Source organism: Psammomys obesus, unplaced genomic scaffold (genome assembly GCF_907164565.1).
Source record: "Psammomys obesus unplaced genomic scaffold, mPsaObe1.curated_primary_1811, whole genome shotgun sequence".
NCBI classification, from domain to species: Eukaryota; Metazoa; Chordata; class Mammalia; order Rodentia; family Muridae; genus Psammomys; species Psammomys obesus.
Window position 1 is genome coordinate 16,791,095 of NW_026591598.1, and position 21,234 is coordinate 16,812,328.

A 21,234-nucleotide genomic window follows, 5' to 3' on the forward strand; every position below is an offset into this window, starting at 1 on the left:
CACACACACACACACACACACACACACACACACACACACACACACACGGTGTTTACTGGCTCAGAAGGTTCAGATGTAATCTGTACAAAGTCACAGGTTCTGTGACTGGCTCTGTCCCTGAGGCAGGTTTTGCTGCTGTAACAGGTAGCCCCTCCCCCCCAATCCTGTGGCCTGCCACACCAAGGGCTTATTTCTTGCTCTTCTGCACCCACTGAAGATCAGATGTGGTCTTATCTACGTTGCCCTGGTTCTGAGCTCCAGGCTGATGAGTCGGTGGCTGCATGGAATGCTGTCAGTCTCAGGTTAGAGCAAAGGAAACCCGTCACCCGTCGGCCTCCTGCAATGGCTTTTAAAGACTTTGCCAGAAATGGCAGTATTACACCACCCTCGTGTTTCACTGCGGAAAACTGGCCAGCAGCTGGCAGCTGGCAGTACAGGGGTGAACAGTCTTCAACTATGACATTTCTGAGGCCCTCCAAGTCAACCAACCATGGATCATGAATACACACACACACACACACACACACACACACACACACACATACATATTTGAAACAAGGTGCCTCCTCATCCTCATTAGTGGGGATTCAGATATGCTCTATCATCCTAAAATAATTACTATTTTTAAAATAAGTTCTACTACATGAACTTTATTTCCCTTGTCATTTTACCCAAACAGAGTGAATACCATGACACATGCCTTGCTATATTGTGTGATATATATGAAATCTAAACACCTTTAGAGCATTCAAGAAGACAGGCAAAAGCTATATGCAAATGTATGCGGATATGAGGGACATGGGTCACTGTGGATTCTGGTGCCCTTTGGGACACCTAGAATCAACTCCCACCAATACTGAGGAGCTACTGTCGGGTCTCACAGTTTAGATTCTGACCCCAGACTCCTTCACTCTTAGTCACTTCTCGCCTTCCACCTGCCAGGTGCGTGTTCCACCTTATCACGGAAACCTGCACCCATGGCAGGCTGAGACTCTTATCTTTGGTTTCAGGGAAGCAGTGGAGAGCAGCTGCTTTCCACACAGGGGCCTCAGGAGAAAAGTGTGTTGAAATGAGCTGGCACTGATGAGAAGCCAAACATTCACCAGCTCCTTGGTGCCTGCGGCAAATCCATGTCTTGGTTCTGCTCATGAGGAAGGGTATGAGCACATTGGTTGAGCATGGATGGGGACAAGGAATTCCAGCCCACAGATATGCAGACTCCAGGGGGGTGGGCCAGGGCCTTGTCCATTTGCGGGGTGGATGACCCAGGTTCTAACACTGGGACCGACATGGTGGCAGGAGAGAGCAACTGCCATGTTCTTCTCAAACCTGCACATAGACACTCACACACACAATGAATTAATGTAGTAAAAATGTCTCTTTTAAAAGATGTGTATTATTGTCCTCATTTTGTAGAAGACTGAGGCTCAGCCTATGTTATATGGCAGCAATGGCCACTGTTACTACCAAGGATTGTACTTTATAAGGATTTTAAGCATTCTCTTAGCTCTCTGTCTCTCTTCTCTATCTCTGTCTCTGTCTCTCTCATACAGCCCCTCTGGAATAACCACTATTATCCCTTTTGAGGGGCATGGGGAGGTAAAGCTTCTCTGTGTAACCCCCACCCGCGCCTCCACTCTGCCTTGGCTCTCGGAGACCCACCTACCTCTGCTTTACTTACTGGATTAAAGGCATTCACCACCACGCCCCGCTGTACCACTGTACTCTTAAAGCATCAGACCGTGGGACTACAATAAACTGCCCCTTGGCAAAAGAATGGGAAGTGCACAGTGTGGAGGCTTGCTGTAGAGGAAGCACTCACTAAATATTAACTGTTTCTCGTCATTTATGGGCACTCTGCGTTCAGTGGTCCAAATTCCAGCTTCAGTTCAGAGTTCTCTGTTAATGGCCTCTCCACCCACCCTCCACCTCTCTTCTTGTTTCCGATCACCTTAAAGCAGCCAAGGGCTAAAGGTCCATCAGAAAAACTGCTCATCTTGACCCTGAGCACCAAGACAGCCATTCCTGGAGGGGCTGGTGAAGGCTGCGAAGCTGGTGGTGCGCTCAGCGAACGTTCTCAGAGCCCTGGGCTGCATGCCTGTGACCCATAAACTGAGCGTGCTGGTGCATGCCTGTAATTCCAGCGCTTGGAAAATGGAGGCAGGAGGATCCTAAGTTCGAGATTGTCCTCAGCTACATAGAGAATTAGAGGCCTACCTGGCCTTTGAGACCCTCTCTCAAAGACCTAAGACATAAATTACAAAACCCCAGCTGTTCTCACTGCAAGTGCCCCTCCTAATCTTTGGCTGGGTTTGTAGTATCTGAGTTTAGAGTCTGGACCAATTCAGCTGTGGCCACAAGGCGGCCATCTCCCATACCAATGTTTCCCTAGCCCATCGCACAAGTAATTTCTCTGGAGGAAACCCCCAGGGGAGGTGGAATCTGCTGACAAGATAGGAGCACATTCTGTACTCCTTCTAGGTCCATTTGTTCTGTGAAAGCTATTCTTTGCTTTGTTTGCTTTTGTTGCTGTTCATTATTATTATTATTATTATTATTATTATTATTATTATTATTATTGTCTTTCCATTATTAAATTGCACCCAATAGGATGGATCTGCTGGGTAAGTAGTGTGCTCCATTCACTGAGATTTTTCCCCAGCCACTGATGGGCTCAGGGCCTACCTATCATTGATCTCTGGTTTAGGGGTTGGTAAGGTGGGAGGCCTCAAGGGATTCTGGCCCAGAGCTATCCATAGACCAGCCTCTTCTCTCCAGGACCGCAGAGGCATCCCGGAAGAAAAAGGAAAAACGGAGGAAATGGAAACGCTATCTCCTGATAGGCCTGGCTACCGTTGGAGGCGGGACAGTGATCGGTGAGGCCCGCAGCAGGGGATAGATAGCCTGTGGTCTGCATATCAGTGGGTGGGGAGGTGGCCCCAGCACGTGACAGGCGCCCAGGCCAGTAGTAAATATACTCATTAACGGGAGAGACGCTGCCCCAGTGTGGTACTGCTTGCCTCTAATCCCAGCTCTTAGGAGATAGAGGCAGAAGGATCAGGAGTTCAAGGTCAGCCTTTGCTCCTTGAGACAGTCTCTAAAAAAAAAAGAAAATAAATTAGAGGCATTGCTGGAAATACCATAGAAGGCAGGCAGTGGGCAGCACATGGAAAAAGAACCGATTAAGCTGTGTCCTGACTGAGCTCTTACCCTGCAGGTGTGACTGGGGGCCTAGCTGCCCCCCTCGTCGCTGCGGGAGCCGCAACAATCATTGGCAGTGCTGGGGCAGCCGCACTGGGCTCGGTGGCTGGCATAGCTGTTATGACCTCACTGTTCGGCGCGGCTGGAGCCGGCCTGACAGGTAAGGTTAAAGAAAAATGAGGACCTGGAAAGGATTTTTATCCATCATGACTCAAGGTGGCTTCTTGCTGGGGATGAGGAAATGCGGCTCTGTCCCTTCCGGGTCCTAGCGAAGCCAGACTGGGAAGCTGCCATCAGAAGTTGCTGGACTTGTAATCAGCAGAGCCAGGGTCAGGACAAAGTTTGACAAACTGATTTTTTCCCATGTGAAAGCCGTGAGTACTTGCTGAGAAAGAGTCCAGCCAAATCTGTCGCTATTACCCAGGAAATACCCAGGCACTTTTCCATGGAGGCATGAAGTTTCCTTGTGTCCTTGCCTCGGCTCTCCAGCCTCACCTGTGCCAGTGGCCCCTATGGCACACAGACGTGTGGTGCCAATAATCATGGTCGGCATCACCTCCAGTAAAGGCTAAGGCCCAGCAGGAAGTGCAAGAATACAGACATGAACAGATGCAGAACAGGGTGATGATTCAGAGCCTGAGTTCAGACCCTGGTCTGTGGCTCTAGTGGCCTTGGGCAGTGTCTTCCTGTCCCCTAATAAGGGACAACAGTGGTACCTGTCTTAAAGAGTGAAATGCATTTGTCCAGGAGCAGAGCACATAGGCAGTGCTCTGTGTGTGAACACATGAATACAGTTGCTCGTTTCTGTGTCCTTAGGGTACAAGATGAAGAAGCGGGTCGGGGCCATTGAGGAGTTCATGTTTCTGCCTCTGACGGAAGGCAGGCAGCTACATATCACCATCGCCATCACTGGCTGGCTCGGGTCCGGCAGATACCGTGAGGACCGTGGTGGGGAGGGACTCAGATGAGCCAGGTCTGCTCTGTCTGTTGGTCAGACAGAACCTGGACTAGTTATTTCTATGTGTCTCTTGGGTGTGGGTATGGGAGGTTCATTTCACAGAGTGGGGGGATAGACCAAGACAGGAGAGAAGACCATCTTTTATCCATATACCCGTGTATCCAACCATCCATCATCCAAATAAGAATTCACCCATTCATCCATCCATCCATCCATCCATGCAGCCAGCCAGTCAGTCAGTGATCTTTATAGACTATTCCCCGTCCACCTATCATCCATAACCCACCATCATTCAGTCACCCAACTGTATTTTGAGTATCAGCCTTACCACATGCTCCACAGCAAGCCAAGCCCTCAATAGTCAGTGGTACGCAACAGAGCCATTCTCTGTCTTCTTATGAAAGTCGTAAAATAGCAGAGACACCAAATGACAAGAACTTGGAGGCCAGGGGAATACAGGTGTCTTTTATCTGTCAGAAGGGCCATGGAAGATGCATGGACCCCAAGGACCAGGGGAAGAAAGTAAGGCGCTAATAGAAATAATGCCATTTAAGCATGTGTATCAGATCTGTGTCCTGCCACAGGCAGAAACAGGTAGGACCAGATCGGGTGCCAGACTGGGCTCTAAAGACAGAGGGCTATAGGGAGAGGAGGAGGGAACAGGTGTACCATGGTCTCTTTGGGAATTCTGTCTCCTCGTCCTCATTCAGGGTCATTTCCCATTGATGTCCCAGGTAAGGAAACAGAGGCTGGGAACATTGGCGTGACCCTGCCTCTTCCCACCCAGACCTCCAAATCTGACTGTTTCCCAGTTGGCGTTTCTGCAGTCTAGGTGCTGTCGGCTCACAGGGCCTCCATGCTAGACCCCTGTGTGTTGACAGATTGGTGCTGGAATGCCTCCTGGTTGAGGAAAAGGAATAATTTACCTCGGAGTAATTCAAACTCTTACCTGACATCTTCCCACTTCCTAGATGAGCAAAGTGAGGTTCAAGGTCAGGTGGTGATGTTCCCAAGGTCACTGAGCTCTTAAAGCAAGGAAGGACTGGAAGCCATCTCTGAACAGACTGACAGGGCAGTAGTGTGTTCATCTGCCATGCTGACTACAGTTGATGGAGTCCTGAGGGGTGAACCCTCAGGAGAAAGAGGCCCCTGTTGCTGTCTGTCTGAGTCAGTGTCTGGGGCATCCTCTGTCCCAGGCAGTAGAGGATGCTGCCTACACCTATCTATGTTCTCTTCAGGCACATTCAGCGCCCCGTGGATGGCCCTAGCCCGCAGTCAGGAGCAGTACTGCCTGGCCTGGGAAGCCAAGTACCTGATGGAGCTGGGCAATGCCCTGGAGACCATCCTCAGTGGCCTCGCTAACATGGTGGCCCAGGAGGCTCTCAAGTATACCATGCTCTCTGGTAAGCACCCCTCCCTGACCAGCCATGGCATGACACAGTGGCACCAATTCCTTGCATGTCTGTGACTCAAGGGAGCCTGGCTCTGTGCCAGAGACAGAGGGTGCAGATCAAACCTAGGGCCGCAGGCACACCAAACAAGCATTCCACAGGTTAGCACGTCTCCAACGCTGCTGCGTTTACTTTTTTGTTGTTTTTGTTTTGGTGGAGAAGGCAAAAAATGTTTTATTATACATTTGGAGATAAGATAAATGGCTTAATCTTTAACTTGAGTATTTTTATTGTTATTTAAAACAATTTTTAAATATATTTTGATCATATCCTTCCTCTTCCCCAAGGAAGTTTGTGTTTACTTTTTGTCTCGAGGCAGGGTTTCATTAATTTGCCCAGGCTGACCTTGAACTTGCTCAGTAGCCTAGGCAGACATTCAACTTACAATTCTCCTGTCTCAGCTTCCTTTGTGAAAAGTTTGTGACTTTTGTGCCAAGACACAAGGCACCAGCCAATCATATAATGTATCCATTGTCTACTGCTGCATGACAAGTTTCCCCCAGACTCATGGCATAATAATCCTTTATTCTAATAGCCCAGGAGCAGCAAGGCTGGGGTTGGCTTGTCTAAACTGGGCCTGTTCATGGATCTGTGGGTCATTCAGCTGTCCCCTGAATCAGGCCAGCTTATCTGAGGCAACCTGAAGGGCCTGGCTCTTAAGAGGAGAGTCCCATGTGTCTCTCCTCTTAAAGACACCAAGCTGACGGATACCCATGGGAGAAATGAAACCGTTCAGATCCCTGGCTCTACAGACTCCACCCATGTTTTTTACCCATCCATCAACCACACTACCGTAAGCAAGGCTGTCCCCAATTCATCTCTGGGCTCCTGTCTCCTCAGGTATTGTGGCTGCCCTCACCTGGCCAGCCTCCCTCCTCAGTGTGGCCAACGTCATCGACAATCCCTGGGGGGTGTGTCTCCATCGCTCCGCAGAGGTTGGCAAGCACCTGGCACACATCCTCCTCTCGAGGCAACAGGTAACTGAGAATGGTTGGGGTGGAAGGGGAAGGCAGACAGGGCAAGCTTGTATACTGATGTACACACTGTGTATGCTGATGGGAACTCCAACAGTAAGTTTGTTGGAAGAAGCCCAGGAGCTTTGGGGGAGAAGGTAGTCTTCACTGCCACTCAAGTTCAAATCAGGAAAGTATCCTAGGTTACTTAGCACCATCAAATCAGGAAAGTATCCTAGGTTACTCAGAACCATCCATAATTGCAGCTGGTGAAACTGACTCCTTCTTCCAGCTTCCTTGGGCACCTGCATATTATGTATGTGGTAGACATACACAGACACACATAAACAAACAAAGCTTTTTTTTTTTTTAAATAGCTTTAAAATAAAATTTGGATCTAGGACCAGAGAGATTTGATAAAATGCCTGTCCCAAGAATCTACATTTCAAAACAAAAAAAGTGTAATCCCAGAGCTCAGGGAGGCAGAGGCAAAGCAGATCTCTGTGAGTTCAAGGTCAGCCTGGTCTACAAAGTGAGTACAGGACAGCCAAGGCTACACAGAGAAACCCTGTCTCAAAGAGACAGAGTAAGAGAGAGAGAGAGAGAGAGAGAGAGAGTTTAAGGCTATCGTGGTCTACAGACCAAGTTCCAGGAGAGCCAGGGCTACACAGAGAAATTCTGTGGGGTGGAGGGACACATGACCAGATGTGGGCATGTGCTACACACCTTTAATCTCATCTCTGGGGAGGTGGAGACAAGTGGATTCCTGGGGCTCACTCGCCACCCAGGCTAGCCAAGTCAGAAAGCCCCGGCCCAGTGAGAGACACTGCTTCATAACACAAGACAGGCAGCTTCTCAGTGTTGATCTCTGGCCTGTGTGAGAGTACTCACACATACACACACATACAGGCACACGGAGTGTATACATGTACATCCATATACACCATACATATACAAGCATACGTATGTACACATACATGAACACAGACCCATATACACATACAGAAACATACACACATACATACACACTCTCAAGGTGGAACTTTATTTTCACTGGAGAAGCCTAGCATAACTGTCAGGTACTCTGATGGTATGTGCCATGGGAAAGAGGCTTCTCTCCTTGGGCAGAAAGTCAAGGCCACACCATTGTTTCCCTGGGTATGGCCTTGATTCCCTGCTCCAAGATGGCAGTATTTGGGCACCAGGAGGCAAGAGAAAGGAAGACCTGAGGAGTCAAAGCAGGCACCATACAGCCTCCCAGTGGCCATCTCCCTGGCCAGAGACTAGTCACATGATCACACTTCACTGTCCAAAACGCCAGGAAACTCAGTCTTTATTCTGAAAAGGCATGCAGCCAGCTGAAATTCAATGACTGCGGACAAAGGGGAGTGGAGATGCTGAGAGGCCCAGCAGTTTCTGCCAACGTGGGGATGTTGCCTGGGAAACCACTAACTCCAGCCAATCCCTGCGTCTCACCCTCCCCAAGTGAAAAGGAAAACCAGAGTAGCCCTTTGGCAGATCCGGCTGGAAGGCAAAGACAAAAGTGGCATGGGCTAAACGGGATGAAACCTATTGCCTCCCACATAGCGGTGTGGGTGTCAGTGACCAAGGAAGATGATGGAAGTTACCTCATGCACACTCTCCTCACAGTATGGAGAGCAGGAATCGAACATGCCTGCACAGCTGCCTTCCTTATGGAGACTGGAAGGAGGCATCCACTTCCTAGCCTTCTCCAGCTCCCAGAGGCCTCTGTCCTCTGCCAGTCGCCCCTCATCCAACTTCAAAGTATGTGGAGTATCCTCAGGCTTCTTTCTCCCTGCTCCTCCTCCCTTCCGTGTACATATGTATATTTGTAAATATAGAAATGAAAGGCATTCCTGGAAGTCGTGGCTGTCCCTGGTCTTCCGTCACCCAGCCAGGACTCCCACCCTGGGAACACCCTTAGCTTAGGAGTTCCAGAAGCTTCCTCTCTGTGTGCCTAAAGGCTCAGGACGGAGAGGGAAAGGACGCTAGGATGGTCAGCAGCTTTGACTGCTATGTGGAGCTAGACCCTATTCCCCAGACAGACCTTACTCCCCACACAATTTTCTTTTTCTTCAGCATGTCCCATAATGCCTTGGCTTTCCTCCAGGCTCCCCCCATCACTGTCTTGTCATGAAGTTCCTCCCATGCCTTTATACCCATCACATTACACCTTGTGTCTAATCTCTCCATCCCCAGAGGAAGCCCGCATCACTGCCATCCTTTGCCATAGGCAGAGGGAGGGAATCCTTGTAATTGACACATTCTGCCTCCCTGGGAAGAGCTGTGGCTGATAATGGTTTGAGATGAAAGGGAATTAGGCCAGCCAGAGGCCACCTGCTCTTGAGGAAACCAACCCCAGAGCTGCTAACTCCCACATATAAGGGCCCTGAGACCACCGATTAACTTCAGGGGACCGTAATGCGTACACAAGCAAGTGCTGATGAGCTCAAGGTCTGCTCAAGGACTGAGACATTCAAACTTGCTTGTAACCTCTTCATACATCTGTGTCCTGTGTCTCCTCAGGGCCAGAGACCTGTCACCTTGGTTGGCTTCAGCCTTGGAGCCAGAGTCATCTACTTCTGCCTACAAGAGATGGCTCAGGAGCAAAGTAAGTTCACTCATTACCACAAACAAAAAAGCTCTTCTCAAGTTGGTCCCCAGAACACTGTCTCTGGGCCTCGAGGGTCATGAGTTTCACAAAGTACATTCCCAGTCCTTAAAGTAATAGTTTATGTGAATCGTTTTAAATGGAAAGAAGGCTAGTTCTGTATACAGATTAGAGTACATGAATGGCAGACTGTACCCTCACGATGACAAGGGTCCTTGTGCTCTGATGCGTGCTCTTGGGTGGGAGTGACAGAGTGAGAAGTGCAAAGTCACGGACTGCAGGATTGTGTCACCATGAAGCCGAGGGAGAAGGAGCCCCCATACAGTGTTGTGGCCAACCTTCAAACCAGTCAGTGCAAGGATGTCATGGGAAGCCTCTACCCTTCAATTTCTGCTCATCCAGAGCTGCCCCTTTCCCTAGGCGGCCCAAGCGTGTGACACAGTTGCTTTGCAACCAGCAATAGCAAGGAAAGATGGGATGTCTGCCATCAGCTAGACCAGAAAAGGCCAGGATCCATTTCATCACTGGCATTGCCAGACAGCCCTGGAAAAGTCCCTGAGTTCAGGAGTATGGTTGGTCCATTTGTGTTCTTTGACTGTGACCAAAATATCCCCCTGCCATCAGACTGACAGTAGGGGCTGTTTTCCTGGTCACAGACAACATGGATATACCACCCTTGGCATTGGCCATAGAATGTCCACACCTGGGCCCCTCCTCTCACCCCACTCCCAGTCTCCTTTCTCTTGCAGCAACCTTTCTTCCCTTGCTTGTATCTAATCAGTGCAAGCAATGGGAAGGCACTATTTCAAGTAGCTCTTGTTTACCTGCAACCACTAGGTAAAAGGGCCTGGCAGCCAGCTCTAAGTTATGCTCACCAGGAAAATCAAGCTGAGGTCAGAGGGCAGGCAAGAGCCAGCAAGGAAGTAGGGATGAAAATTATATTAAAGGTGGAAGACATTGGACATCTCTTTCTGTATATTTTTCCCCATCTTGAGTACCATAGATAGATAGATAGATAGATAGATAGATAGATAGATAGATAGATAGACCAGACAGACAGACAGATTTGGGGTACTCTGGACTGCTGGATAAACCCCCACAGGATCATCCTTTCCTCAGCTCTTTGCCAACCCTGCCTCCTGCCATGCTACTTTATACAAATGATCACTTCACTGCCTGTCTCTCTTAGGAAAAACCAGGAGAGAATTATCAAGTGGTGAAGTAGTCTGTAGAAAAACATATGTTCTAAAGAGACCGGAGGGATGTATCAGTCAGCTATGGTTGCGGTAGCACTGTATAACAAAGCACCCCTAGACTCGGAGGGATGCAACACAAACAGCTCAGGAGCTAACGGCTGGGTGTGGTTTGACTGATTTGACATGGGGCTTTGCTCTCGCGGTGAAGTCAGTGGACTGGCCAGATTTAGGTTGTTTCTGTGTTTATTTGTCCTTAGAAGGCTGCAGGGACAGTGGCCACCTGGGATGTCCTCTGCTCCCTAGGGTGCCAACGCCAGGCAAACAGGCAGACACACATAAGAGACCCTCCTCTTGTATCCCTGAACCCAGCATCCTGTGGTTAGGGAGTGCTATAAAAACCACCTCTCCAAACACCAGGGCTTGAGGCAGCAAAGCCCGACCACTTCCCAGGATTCCTTGGCAGGCTAATAAGCTCTCGGTCTCCGCTGCTCCCCTCATGGTCCCCTCCCGGTCACAGTTGGAACCCTGGGCAGTCCCATGGCCTCACCTGTGTACCTCTCTGTTGATGCTGGCTGCCGGCCACCCAGGCTCCTTCCTGCTCCTCGAGAGGCCTCTGGAACACTGCCACCCCTTGTACAGTTCCCCACCCCCTGCACAGACCGTGCACCTGGCTCTTAGAGCGACTCGTCCTTATCTATAGAAGCAATTATTCACAGAGACAAAAAAAAAAAAAAAAAAAGGCAGCTCCTGCCTCCAGATGGTGTAAATTACACCTTACCTGCAGACCCGTCCAATGCAGTGATTCTCAACCTGCCTAACGCTGCAACCCTTCAACACGCTCCTCATGCTGCGGCGACCTCCAGCCATAAAATTATTTCCCTGCTACTTCATAACTGCAATTTTGCTACTGTAATGAATTGTTAATGTAAATATCTGATACGCAGGATAGCTGATCCTCCAGAGGGGTCGCGACCCACAGGTTGAGAACCACTGACCTAATGCAAGCCGGGCTTTAGTTCCCCTGCTGGGTCACAGTTTAACATGCTTGGGGGGGGGGGACGAGACTGCCCAGCAGCTGCCTCCTCTGTGTTGATGGTGGAAAGGAGGGGTATTGGGGAGGGGGAACAGACAGGTGGCTTCTCAGGAATGGGCCAGGGCAGCATAACCCTTGGATGGCCTTGTGTACAGCTTCTGATAGTAATGGCGCCCAAAGCAACTTTCTCTCTGACTCTGTCCCACCTTTCCTGGCCTGCTGTTAACCATGCTAAGCACACTCCAGTCATAGACAGGCGACGGGCATGGGACTGGCGGGCCACTTACCTAATCCCTCCACACCTCTGTGCCTTCACCTGAATATGAGACTTTGTATATTTACCCCAAAGGGTGATAGGGATTAAAATGAGATCACAAGTATGGAAGTAGCTGGCTCTGACGAGTGTACTCAGCAAAGATTTTTTTTCCGTAAGCTCTAACATGAGACTATACAGGACACCAGAATGAAGGGAAGTGCTCTGTCTATGGAGACTTTATTCTCTGTGTCCTTGAGCTTCATAGTGTCCCCTTCCCAGCATCACAATGGACATGAACTCCAAGATGGGCGGGGTCTGGCCCATACCCTACTGTCATCCCACTGCCTGGCATATTGGGGTATACAGGACAGGCAGGAGCCTGACTTGGGGCAAGAGAAGAAATAGCCACGCTCCAAGCTTGTTCGAGTATTTCCTCATTTCCGACCCCCCCCCCCATGCACACACACAGCAGCAGCCCCAGGGGAGTGGGTGTGGCCGCTCTCTCCCTGCTTCACAGATGAGAAACTGTGAGAGGGTCTTCCTCGAGGATCTCACGGCAGAGGCAGTGCCCTTCCTCATAACTGCAGCGCTGTCTAGAAAGGACACAGACCGCAGACAATGGCAGGCAGCGGGCAGTGGGCACTTGCAGAGAGGTTTTCTGGGGTAGACCTCAGTACAGACAAAGTGTCTATGCTCCAGTGCCTGGAAGTGGTGGTGCCTGGGGATTCTGCAGCCTACAGAAGAAGCCTGATGTGGATGGAGCAAGATGCTGGCGTGCGGGACGTGGGTGGGCCAGGAGCTAAGTAGTTGAATGCTGGGGAACCCTCAAGTCTCTGACTCATGGAAAAATGAGCCGCTGAGTCAGTTCTACAAATGAGTCGCTGGAGAGGTGGGTCCTGGGTAGCCCGCCCACACATGCTTACTCCCTCACCTGTACACACACAGCAACTCCTCAGATCCCAGTGGATGCTTCTCAGTACTCTCCCATCTCCGCTTGGAACATCCCCCGCCCCCACCCTCACTCCTACCCTCATCCCCACCCTTACCCCAGGGCAGGCCTTGCCCCTTCCAGACGGTTCTCTAATTGCAGCAACAATCACATATACATTAACTATCTTTTCCTGCCCCTAGAAGCGCTGAACTCAGCACATACAGTAGCTGTGTAGCCTATGGGGGAGAGCTCTGATTAGTGTGGCCCTTCCACAGAGGAGGTCACTGAAGCGCACACAGCTTTCTGGGGAGCCAGATCGCAGGCCAGCAGGTGGCAGAGCAGGCAGCTTGGCAGAGGCCGTGCTAGACGGCAGCTCTGGGCTACTCTCCACTCTGCCCAGGTGCCCTCCCCAGCACTTGCTCCTTTGCACAGCTGTCCTACAGGCCCATGAGTAACCGTGACCTAGGACCCCTTAGAGACACCTGGGCACAGAGTCAGCAGGCTAGCTCAGTGGCTAGTGTGTCTGTCACCAAGACCTGAGTTCATTCCCCAGAGCTCAGTAGTGGAAGGTGAGGACAAACACCTGCTTGTTGTCCTGTGAGAATGCTCCTGGGGCCTGTGTGACTTCCGGGGGTGGGGGATGCTGTGTTCACATGTTCCTATCTGTATTCTCAGGCTTTCTCCCTAGAGAGAGGAGGGGCCCTCTGGGCAGGGGCTGCCCAGCTGTATGCCACACTGCCTGACTTCTCAGAGATGCCTAGCAGTACCCACATCTCTCCTGCTAGACCTGAGAGCCACCTGAACTTCCATTCTGCCCCCCCCCCACCCCCTTGGCAGAATCTAACCCAGAGACTCCTGAGAACTTGAAAATAAAACACCACTCAGCAAGGAGGGGAGCTGAGGCTCCCAAGTCCCCAGAGCCCAGCCTTTATGTCCCACCTCCACGGTGGCCCTTTAGGGACAAAAGCAGGATGTTTCTTTGCTAAACTGCTTTGACCCACCCCCAAAAAAAGCAAAATGAGCACAAGTCTCTTCACACGCTCACAAACACCCAGGCTCACTCTCGGGCCTAGCCTGTGCCCAGCAGTGGCAGAATGGCAGGATTTGGATGTCACTGGGTGGGGTCTTCCAACAGTGAAGCCGCTGGCAAGTGCACCCGCTCTGGAGTCCAGCTACCACTGCATAAGGCCATGGTGAGGTTGTATTCCGTGCAGCCATTCAGCTTTCAGTCAGCGTGACAAAATTTCTGAGGTAATCAGCTTCTGAGCAGGAAAGACAATTTGGTCCAGCATTTGGAATGTTTCAGTCTGCCGTTGATTGGCTGGTTGTTTTAGGGCCTGTGGCAAGGCAGTACATCATGGCTGGAACACGAGGCAGAGAAAGCTCTCGCCTCACAGTCACCAAGAAGGAAAGAGAGGAGGGGGGTGGGGCCCCAGTAACACTCCCGGGGATCTAAATGAAATTCCTCCCACTAGCCTCTACTTCCTGAAGGTCCCACCATGTGTCAGTCACACCACAGGCTGGGGAATCAGCCTTCAGATAGGCCTGTGGAAAACCGTCTATGGAAAGTGCTGACAATGCACAGAGGTGGGGATCCGTAAGACAGGTGAGCGAGACTGTTTAGAATACACTGGATGGTTCTAAGGACATGAGTGGGGAAAGGACATGAGTTCTGTCCCCAGGACCCACATGGTAGGACAGGACCATTCTACCCACAGAGAAGTAAATAAATTTATAGAATGTGCTGAGTTTATAGATTTGAGCTGGCAGGTAGATGGTGTCACCTGTAATCCTCACTGGAGAAAACTTAGCCTTTCCTAAGGGTCACAGGGACGGCAGGTCCTGTTCCTTCCTGTTGGCCACCCTGAGCAGTTACCTTCCTTGTAAGTTCCAGCAGTCTCTAGCTGGCCACCATCTTGAATGGATTCCTCACCCTCTTTCCTGTTCCAGCTCCCTGTCTGGGTCCAGGCAGCCCTGATTATTTAGCATCCAATTAATCTGCACTCAGGGAGACCCTCTGCCATGATCTGAGGGGCGGAGAGAAGGATTTGCTCTAGTATATCAGAATCCACCCACTTTTTCCTGGAATCCTCACACCCCACCTCACCCAGCAAGTAAATGCTCTGGCTGTAAATCCCAGGGTCTCCCAGAGCCTGTAAGGCTTGTAAGCCTTTGCCAAGAACCCTTCACCCTCACAACAACGGCTCATCCTTCTTTCCCTCTCCCCAGGGTGCTGGGGTGTCAGGGGCCACGGTGAGGGCCACTGCCTTCATGTTTCCTGTGAGGGGTTGCTGTGGACCTTGGGTGTTGCTACTCTGAGGATTCAGCTCCAGTTCACAGGGGCCCCTCCCAGCCTGACCTGCCCTTCCCTCAGGCTTGGGGTGCTAATCCTCCTTTCAGATAAGTGTCCCCTGCAAGCCACTTGGGCCCTGGGATCTGTCTCAATGACTTCTGTGTCCCCTGTACCTGGGATGAATCTATCAGCAGATGGGCTCTAGGAGTGATTTGAACTTGAGGTCTGCCAAGCCGTCACAGTGTATCAGTCAGCACAGACCAGGTTATAGGGTAGTGACAAACATCCCCAATTCTCTCTCTCTCTCTTTCTCCTTTATATTTTTCATGTGTGGTGTGTACATGTATTCACGTTTTCGTGTATGTGGGGCAGACATGCTTGTGTATCCATGTGTGCATAGGCCAACTGACGGAGCCATTGTCCAAGCCTCCCAGTGACCCTGTCACACCAGATGCTCTGCCCTAGACTGCCCGGCAGTCCACCTGTCCCACCCCACCTGACCCCACCTGACCCCACCTGACCCGCCCTTCCAAAACCCAGACAGGAGGCACACCTGCCAAGAGAGTAGGAAATGAACAGAGCAGGAACTACCCAAGATAAACAGCCCCCCTCCACAACAATAGTCTGTCTCCCAGCCAAGGGCATCAATTTGCTTTGGGAGTGGTGCCAGCTGGGCAGGGGTAAGGGTGATGGTGCCTGCGGCCAAGAAGAGCCTCCTTTGGAGCACTCACTAAGAGACCCTGGGCCCTGGTTCATAATGGACTGTTTCTTCATTTTTTCCCTATGTATTTGCTTTGAAAAGATTTTTTAAAAATTGCATAGTTGGAGAGGGAGTTCAGTTCAGACTGACTCATACTCTCTGGCTCAGCCAGGAAAAAGCCCTGTGAACCAAGAAATCAATTCCTCTTCATTCCAGCGGGACCAGAAGAAAATTAATTAAGGGCACTACATATTGTCTCTGCCCGGCGGCCCAGTCCATGAAGCCAGGACTGAGCCAGCACGCCTCAGGATATATTTGCTAAGCAATTACAAAGCCTGCTCCTGCTGGGCCCTGGGGTCCCTCACTTCTGTCCACCCAGCTGGTTCCCTATCCCTTCCCCATCTACAGGCTCCTTTTGTCACTTTTCCAAGTGTCTTCAGGACAACAGGGGAGAGTAACAGGTTTAAGAGCTCTGGGTGCAGAGATCTGAATTCAAGTTCAGATTCTGCTGGTTCCTGTGTGGGTGACCTTGGGCAAGTCACCTCAACCTCCAGACTTGAAGCTGATTAGTAAAAGAATACCAGCGCCTGTCATAGTTATTCCTGTGATTTCACAGTTGCTACTTGCTGGCTGTGGACTGTGTGACAGGCCATGTACCAAGGGCTTTGCCTGTTTTCTCTCATTGAGTAGAACCAACAGCACTGAGAGGTAGGCATTGCTATCCTCATCTTGCCTCTGAGGCGGAAAAGGCCAGAAAATACCTCAATGTGAGTAGCCGAGCTGGGGCGTGACATGGTGGTAAAGGGCCTGCCTACTACCATGCAGAAGGCCCTGGTTCAATCCCCAATACCACAGAGACAAGGGTTGGGAGATATAGGAGCTATAAAGCCATTGGGAAGTTTCCAGGCAAGAGAGCTGAGCCTGGATCCAGCAGAAGTACCCACAGCTAAGCCTGCATCCAAACCCAACTGTGCTAGTCCCAGCTCATAGTCCCAAATGAGTCCCAACATTCCACATGTTTGGTCCATAAGCAGGCTGGCCTCAAAATCAAAGCGATCCACCTGCTTCTGCATCTGCTTTCAGGGTGCTGGGATTAAAGGCGTGTACCACCACCACCAGCCTCTACCTGCCTTCTTCCACAACTCCGAACCGCCTCCCCAGGGTGGTACCATCCACAGTGGGCTGAGCCCTATCACATCATTATCAAGAAGATGCCCCACAGACTTGCCTACAGGCCAATAATCATGTTATTTTCTCAATTGAGGTTCTTTCCAGATGCCTCTAGCTTGTGTCAAGTTGGAAGAAAAAAGGGGGGGCAGGACACCATGTATTCCTCAGTTATTAGCTTGTGCAGTAATTAAGATATGAATTTAGCTATTAGCTTCCTCTTAGTCAAAGCAAAAACAAAAAGTACTGACCAGGGGACGTGTGGGGACACGCAGATGCCAGCTCCACAGGGAACAAGGCCTCCCATTTCCACCTGACACTGCATTGGGTTGTTTCCTTAAAGGGGCCTAGGTGCTCTGATTGGACTTAATTAGCCAGCCCAACTCCGCTCTTTGCTCATTAAAAGGTCAGGCCGGAGGCTCCGCACCAAGAGCTGCGGGCAGAATGTCAGGATGGAAAGATCTTTATCAGCTTGAACTGAACTAAAGAGAAGGCTCTAGGGAACCGCAGCAGGGACTTCTTCAGATAATTACCGCTGTGACTTGGGTGAGCGCCTGGGAACTCACCAAAGACTTAATTAGGCCACAAGTCTGGAGTCTTCCTCCGGGTAGTTTTGCATTTTGTAATCCGGTGGCTGTCAGCTGATGCAGCTTTGTGGGCCGGTCTCCCAGACCCGGAGAGCGATCCCAGGGTGGTGGTTGGTCCGTCCTGCCTGGTCTCTGCAGAACTCTGATGGCGAGTACTGGCCCCTCTTCAGTGCTCCAAGGAGGGGAAGAGGCTGGTGTGCCTGGGGCACAGAACCACAGGGGACAGCCATCCTCCAGCAACCTCTCTTCCTACCCTACCTGGCAGTATCTCTCACAGTAACTTCCTCTCCCCCTCCCCTTCCCCACTCTCCTCCCTTTCCCTCATTCTCTCTCCCTCCCCACCAACCTCCCACCATTATCCCTGTTTTCTAGAGAATAGCATCAGAGAACTCAAGGGCTCTGGCACATATGTTCGGTCTAGCAGGTTTCGCAGGTCCACCCCCTGCTGACACCCACATCAGGGTTCTTCCTAGTGTCCCATGAGGGACCACATCCAGGATGTGCTCCGCTTTGTAGAATGTACCTTTCCAGTAGGCCCCTAAGGTCCTGCCCTACTTTTGAGACACCCTCAGCGCTGTGGTCAGCACAGCTCCATCTTGGTATGGCTCTGAGGGGGGAGCACACTTTACAGAAGAGGGCCCAGGAGCCACTTGCTGTGGCCCAACCCCCCCCCCCAGGCCAGCTTCTAGAGCAGTGAGCAGTGTTCTCAACCTTCCTAATGCTGTGACCCCTTAATACAGCTCCTCATGCTGTGCTGACCCCCAAACAAAAAATTTTTGTTGTTGTTGCTACTTCATAACTGTAATTTTGCTACTGTTACGAATTGTAATGTGGGTGTCTGATATGCAGGATATCTGATATGTGACCCCTGTAAAAGGGTCAGTCGACTCCGGGGTGGGGGGGTCAAGATGCACAAGTTGAGAAGCGCCTGTTGGAGAGCCTGCCGTGCATTGAGAGCCGTGCAGACCTCACTCAGCAGCTGTGCAGGGTCCCTGAGAAATGGCCACCAGTGGTGGCCATGCCCTCATTTTACTGATAGACATTTGTTAGGCACGACATCTACAAAGCAGGGAAGGGATTGGTAGTTACCTGTTTGATAGCTGTTTCCAGACAGCCTCTCGTAGAACCATCCCGACAGCCTGCAATTTCCGGGCTCTCTGGACATTTTCTAGATGAGAGTATGGCAGAATGTGGTGTCGGTCTCTTTTCTCATCACTGTGACCAAATCTGTGACAAGCGGTGGTTTTCGGGAGGAAGGCATATTTTTGGCTCATGGGATGAGGACACAATCCAGTCAGAGAAGAGGAAATGTAGGATTCCTTTCTCTAGACTTATGGTGTGCCACCAGTCACTGGGGACTCTTCTGTGATGGGGACCAAGGCTTAGGAGGTCCATGGGCATATGCCGTGTTCCAGAGACACCGGTTGTGCTGGTCCTCGGTCACTCTACTAGTGTCCAGAGCGCCACAGACACAGGGCTGTTCAGGCAAGGAGGCAGCATCGCTCATCATGACAAGCCTTGCTCTCCACAGCATCCACGCTGGCTACACCAGAAATGGAGGGAAGAGTTGCCAAGCTTCTGCCTTGTACAGTCCCAGCTGTTCAGGCAGGAAGGCTGAGGCGAGAGGAATATTTGGGTCCAGGAGTTCAAGGCCAAAGTGGACAACAAAGTGAGACCCGTCTTCTTTAAAAGGGGAGGAGAGCTAGACATGATGGTGCACACCTTTAATCCCAGCACTTGGGAGGTAGGGGCGGGTGGCTCTCTATGACTTTGAGACCAGCCTGATCTACATAGTGTGGTCCAGGCCAGCCATGGCTACGTAGTGAGATCCTGTCTCAAAAAATGAATAAATAAATAATAAAAATAAATAAATGAAGATAAAATATAAGGGGAAGAGGCTGCATGTATTTCAGTGGTAGAGAATTCGCACAGCATGTGTGAGGTGTTGGGTTCAAGCCTCAGCACTGCCAAAATGAAATAAACAAAGATAGATGAATGGATAGATAGATAGATAGATAGATAGATAGATAGATAGATAGATAGATAGATGATAGATACTTGGATACTGGGTGGTGTGGTAGCTCACACTTGCACTCAAGGGGAAGAATTACCACAAATCCAAGGTCAGCCTGAGCTATACAAGAAGTTCCAGGCCAGCCTGGGCTACAGATGAGCTGCTATCTTAAAGAGAGAAAGAGCCAGAAATGGAGGGAGCAGGCAGAAATAGGACTACATTAGCATCTTTCTAGAGCTGCAATTGTGTAGACTAATGAGCTTCCCCACTAATTAGCAGTGCAAATTCTCCCATTACAAATAACCCATAAATGCTAATTAAGTTGCAGCTGATACTCCTTGAAGTGCTGAGCTGAGCTTCCAAGAAGTAGAGAAACAAGAAAGGAAAAGAAGTGTTGGGAGGGTGTGAGGACACAGGCCTGTAACTCAGGGATTAGGAGGCTAAGGCAGAGGAAAACAAGCATCAGGCTCAGACATCGCACTTTAAAAACCAGCACGTTACAGTTAGTAAAGACATAGGTTGAAAACTGAAGATAAGTAGGAAAGGGCTGGAGGTGTGGTGGCACACACCTTTAACCCCAGCGCCTGGGAGACGAAGGCAGGCAGCTCTTCGGGAGTTTGAGGCCAGCCTGTTCCAGGTCAACCAGGTCTACGTAGTGAAACTCTGTCTAAAAAATAAAAATAAAAAATTTTTAATTTTTAAAAAGTAGGAAAAGGCCAGAGAGGTGGTATTGCAGCACCTAAGAGGCTGAAGCAGGAGGAACATGAGTTCCAGGCCAGCCTAGGTTTCATGTAGAGATTCTGCACGGAAAGAAAAAAGATAGAAGAAAACCAGCAGATTAACATGACACTAGAAAAATAAAAAAATAATGAGCATGGCAGTGGTAGCATATGCCTTTAATCCTAGCACTTGGGAAGCAAAGGCAGGTGGATCTTTGAGTTCAAGACCAGCCTGGTCAACAGAGCGAGTTCTAGGACAGCCAGAGCTACACAGAGAAACCCTGTCTTGAAAAGCCAAAAGTGGATGGATGGATGGATGGATGGATGGATGGATGGATGGATGGATTGATGGATGGATGGACGGAATAACGAGATGTTTGAAAATCAAATGATGGGCTGGAGAGATGGCTCAGAGGATAAGAGAACTGTCTGCTCTTCCAGAGGTTCTGAGTTTAATTCCCAGCACCCACATGGTGGCTAACAACCATCTATAATGAGATCTGGTACCCTTCTCTGTTGTGCAGGCACACATGCAGGCAGAACATTGTTTACATAATAAATAAATAAATCTTAAAAAAAAAAAAAAAAGAAAAGAAAGAAAATCAAATGAAATTTCTGGAAAGGAGAAAGCAGGATGAAAATGATGTTGGTGTTTCAATAGCCCGTTAGACAGAGAAACAGAAAGTACTGCAAGATTCATTTGTAGAAATTATCCACAATGCATCATGGGGGTAAGGAAGTAGAAAAAAGGAAAGAGGAAGTTCCTTGGTCACCTGAAACAAAATCTGAAAGAAGAGGGGAGGGGAGAGAGGGAGTTCAATGCCTGAGAATTTTCCAGAAGTGGGTCCTGGGCTTCAGGGAGCAGCTGTGCCTTGTTAGTAGACTCTTGGAAATAAACACTGCTCATGGAGAGCCACCGAGCAGGGATGGTTTGCTGCAGAGCAATGACTTCCACCTTTACTTTATATGCGCATGCACATAAGCAGCCCACCCATTCCCAACTAGATTGCAACCCTCAGTTTAGCAGAAATCGTATTTCCAAATTATACACACTCAATTAAGGGACATTATGGTGCCTGCCTAGAATCCCAGCATCTGAGAGGTGGAGGCCAGCCTCAGCTACATAGTGAGATTGGGGCCATC

General features: G+C 50.1%; 1 protein-coding gene across 3 annotated transcripts in view; it reads left to right on the forward strand.

Moving 5' to 3' along the window:
• The window catches only part of Tmco4 (transmembrane and coiled-coil domains 4), a 75,115-nt gene that overhangs the window by 40,600 nt on the left and 13,281 nt on the right, over positions 1 to 21,234 (forward strand). For all 3 annotated transcript variants that reach the window (XM_055611329.1, XM_055611328.1, XM_055611331.1), the window contains 6 exons: positions 2,779 to 2,876; positions 3,218 to 3,361; positions 4,018 to 4,137; positions 5,398 to 5,562; positions 6,451 to 6,587; positions 9,111 to 9,195. In XM_055611329.1, the coding sequence (XP_055467304.1) occupies positions 2,779 to 2,876; positions 3,218 to 3,361; positions 4,018 to 4,137; positions 5,398 to 5,562; positions 6,451 to 6,587; positions 9,111 to 9,195 (749 nt within the window). The remainder of the gene's footprint in view (positions 1 to 2,778; positions 2,877 to 3,217; positions 3,362 to 4,017; positions 4,138 to 5,397; positions 5,563 to 6,450; positions 6,588 to 9,110; positions 9,196 to 21,234) is intronic.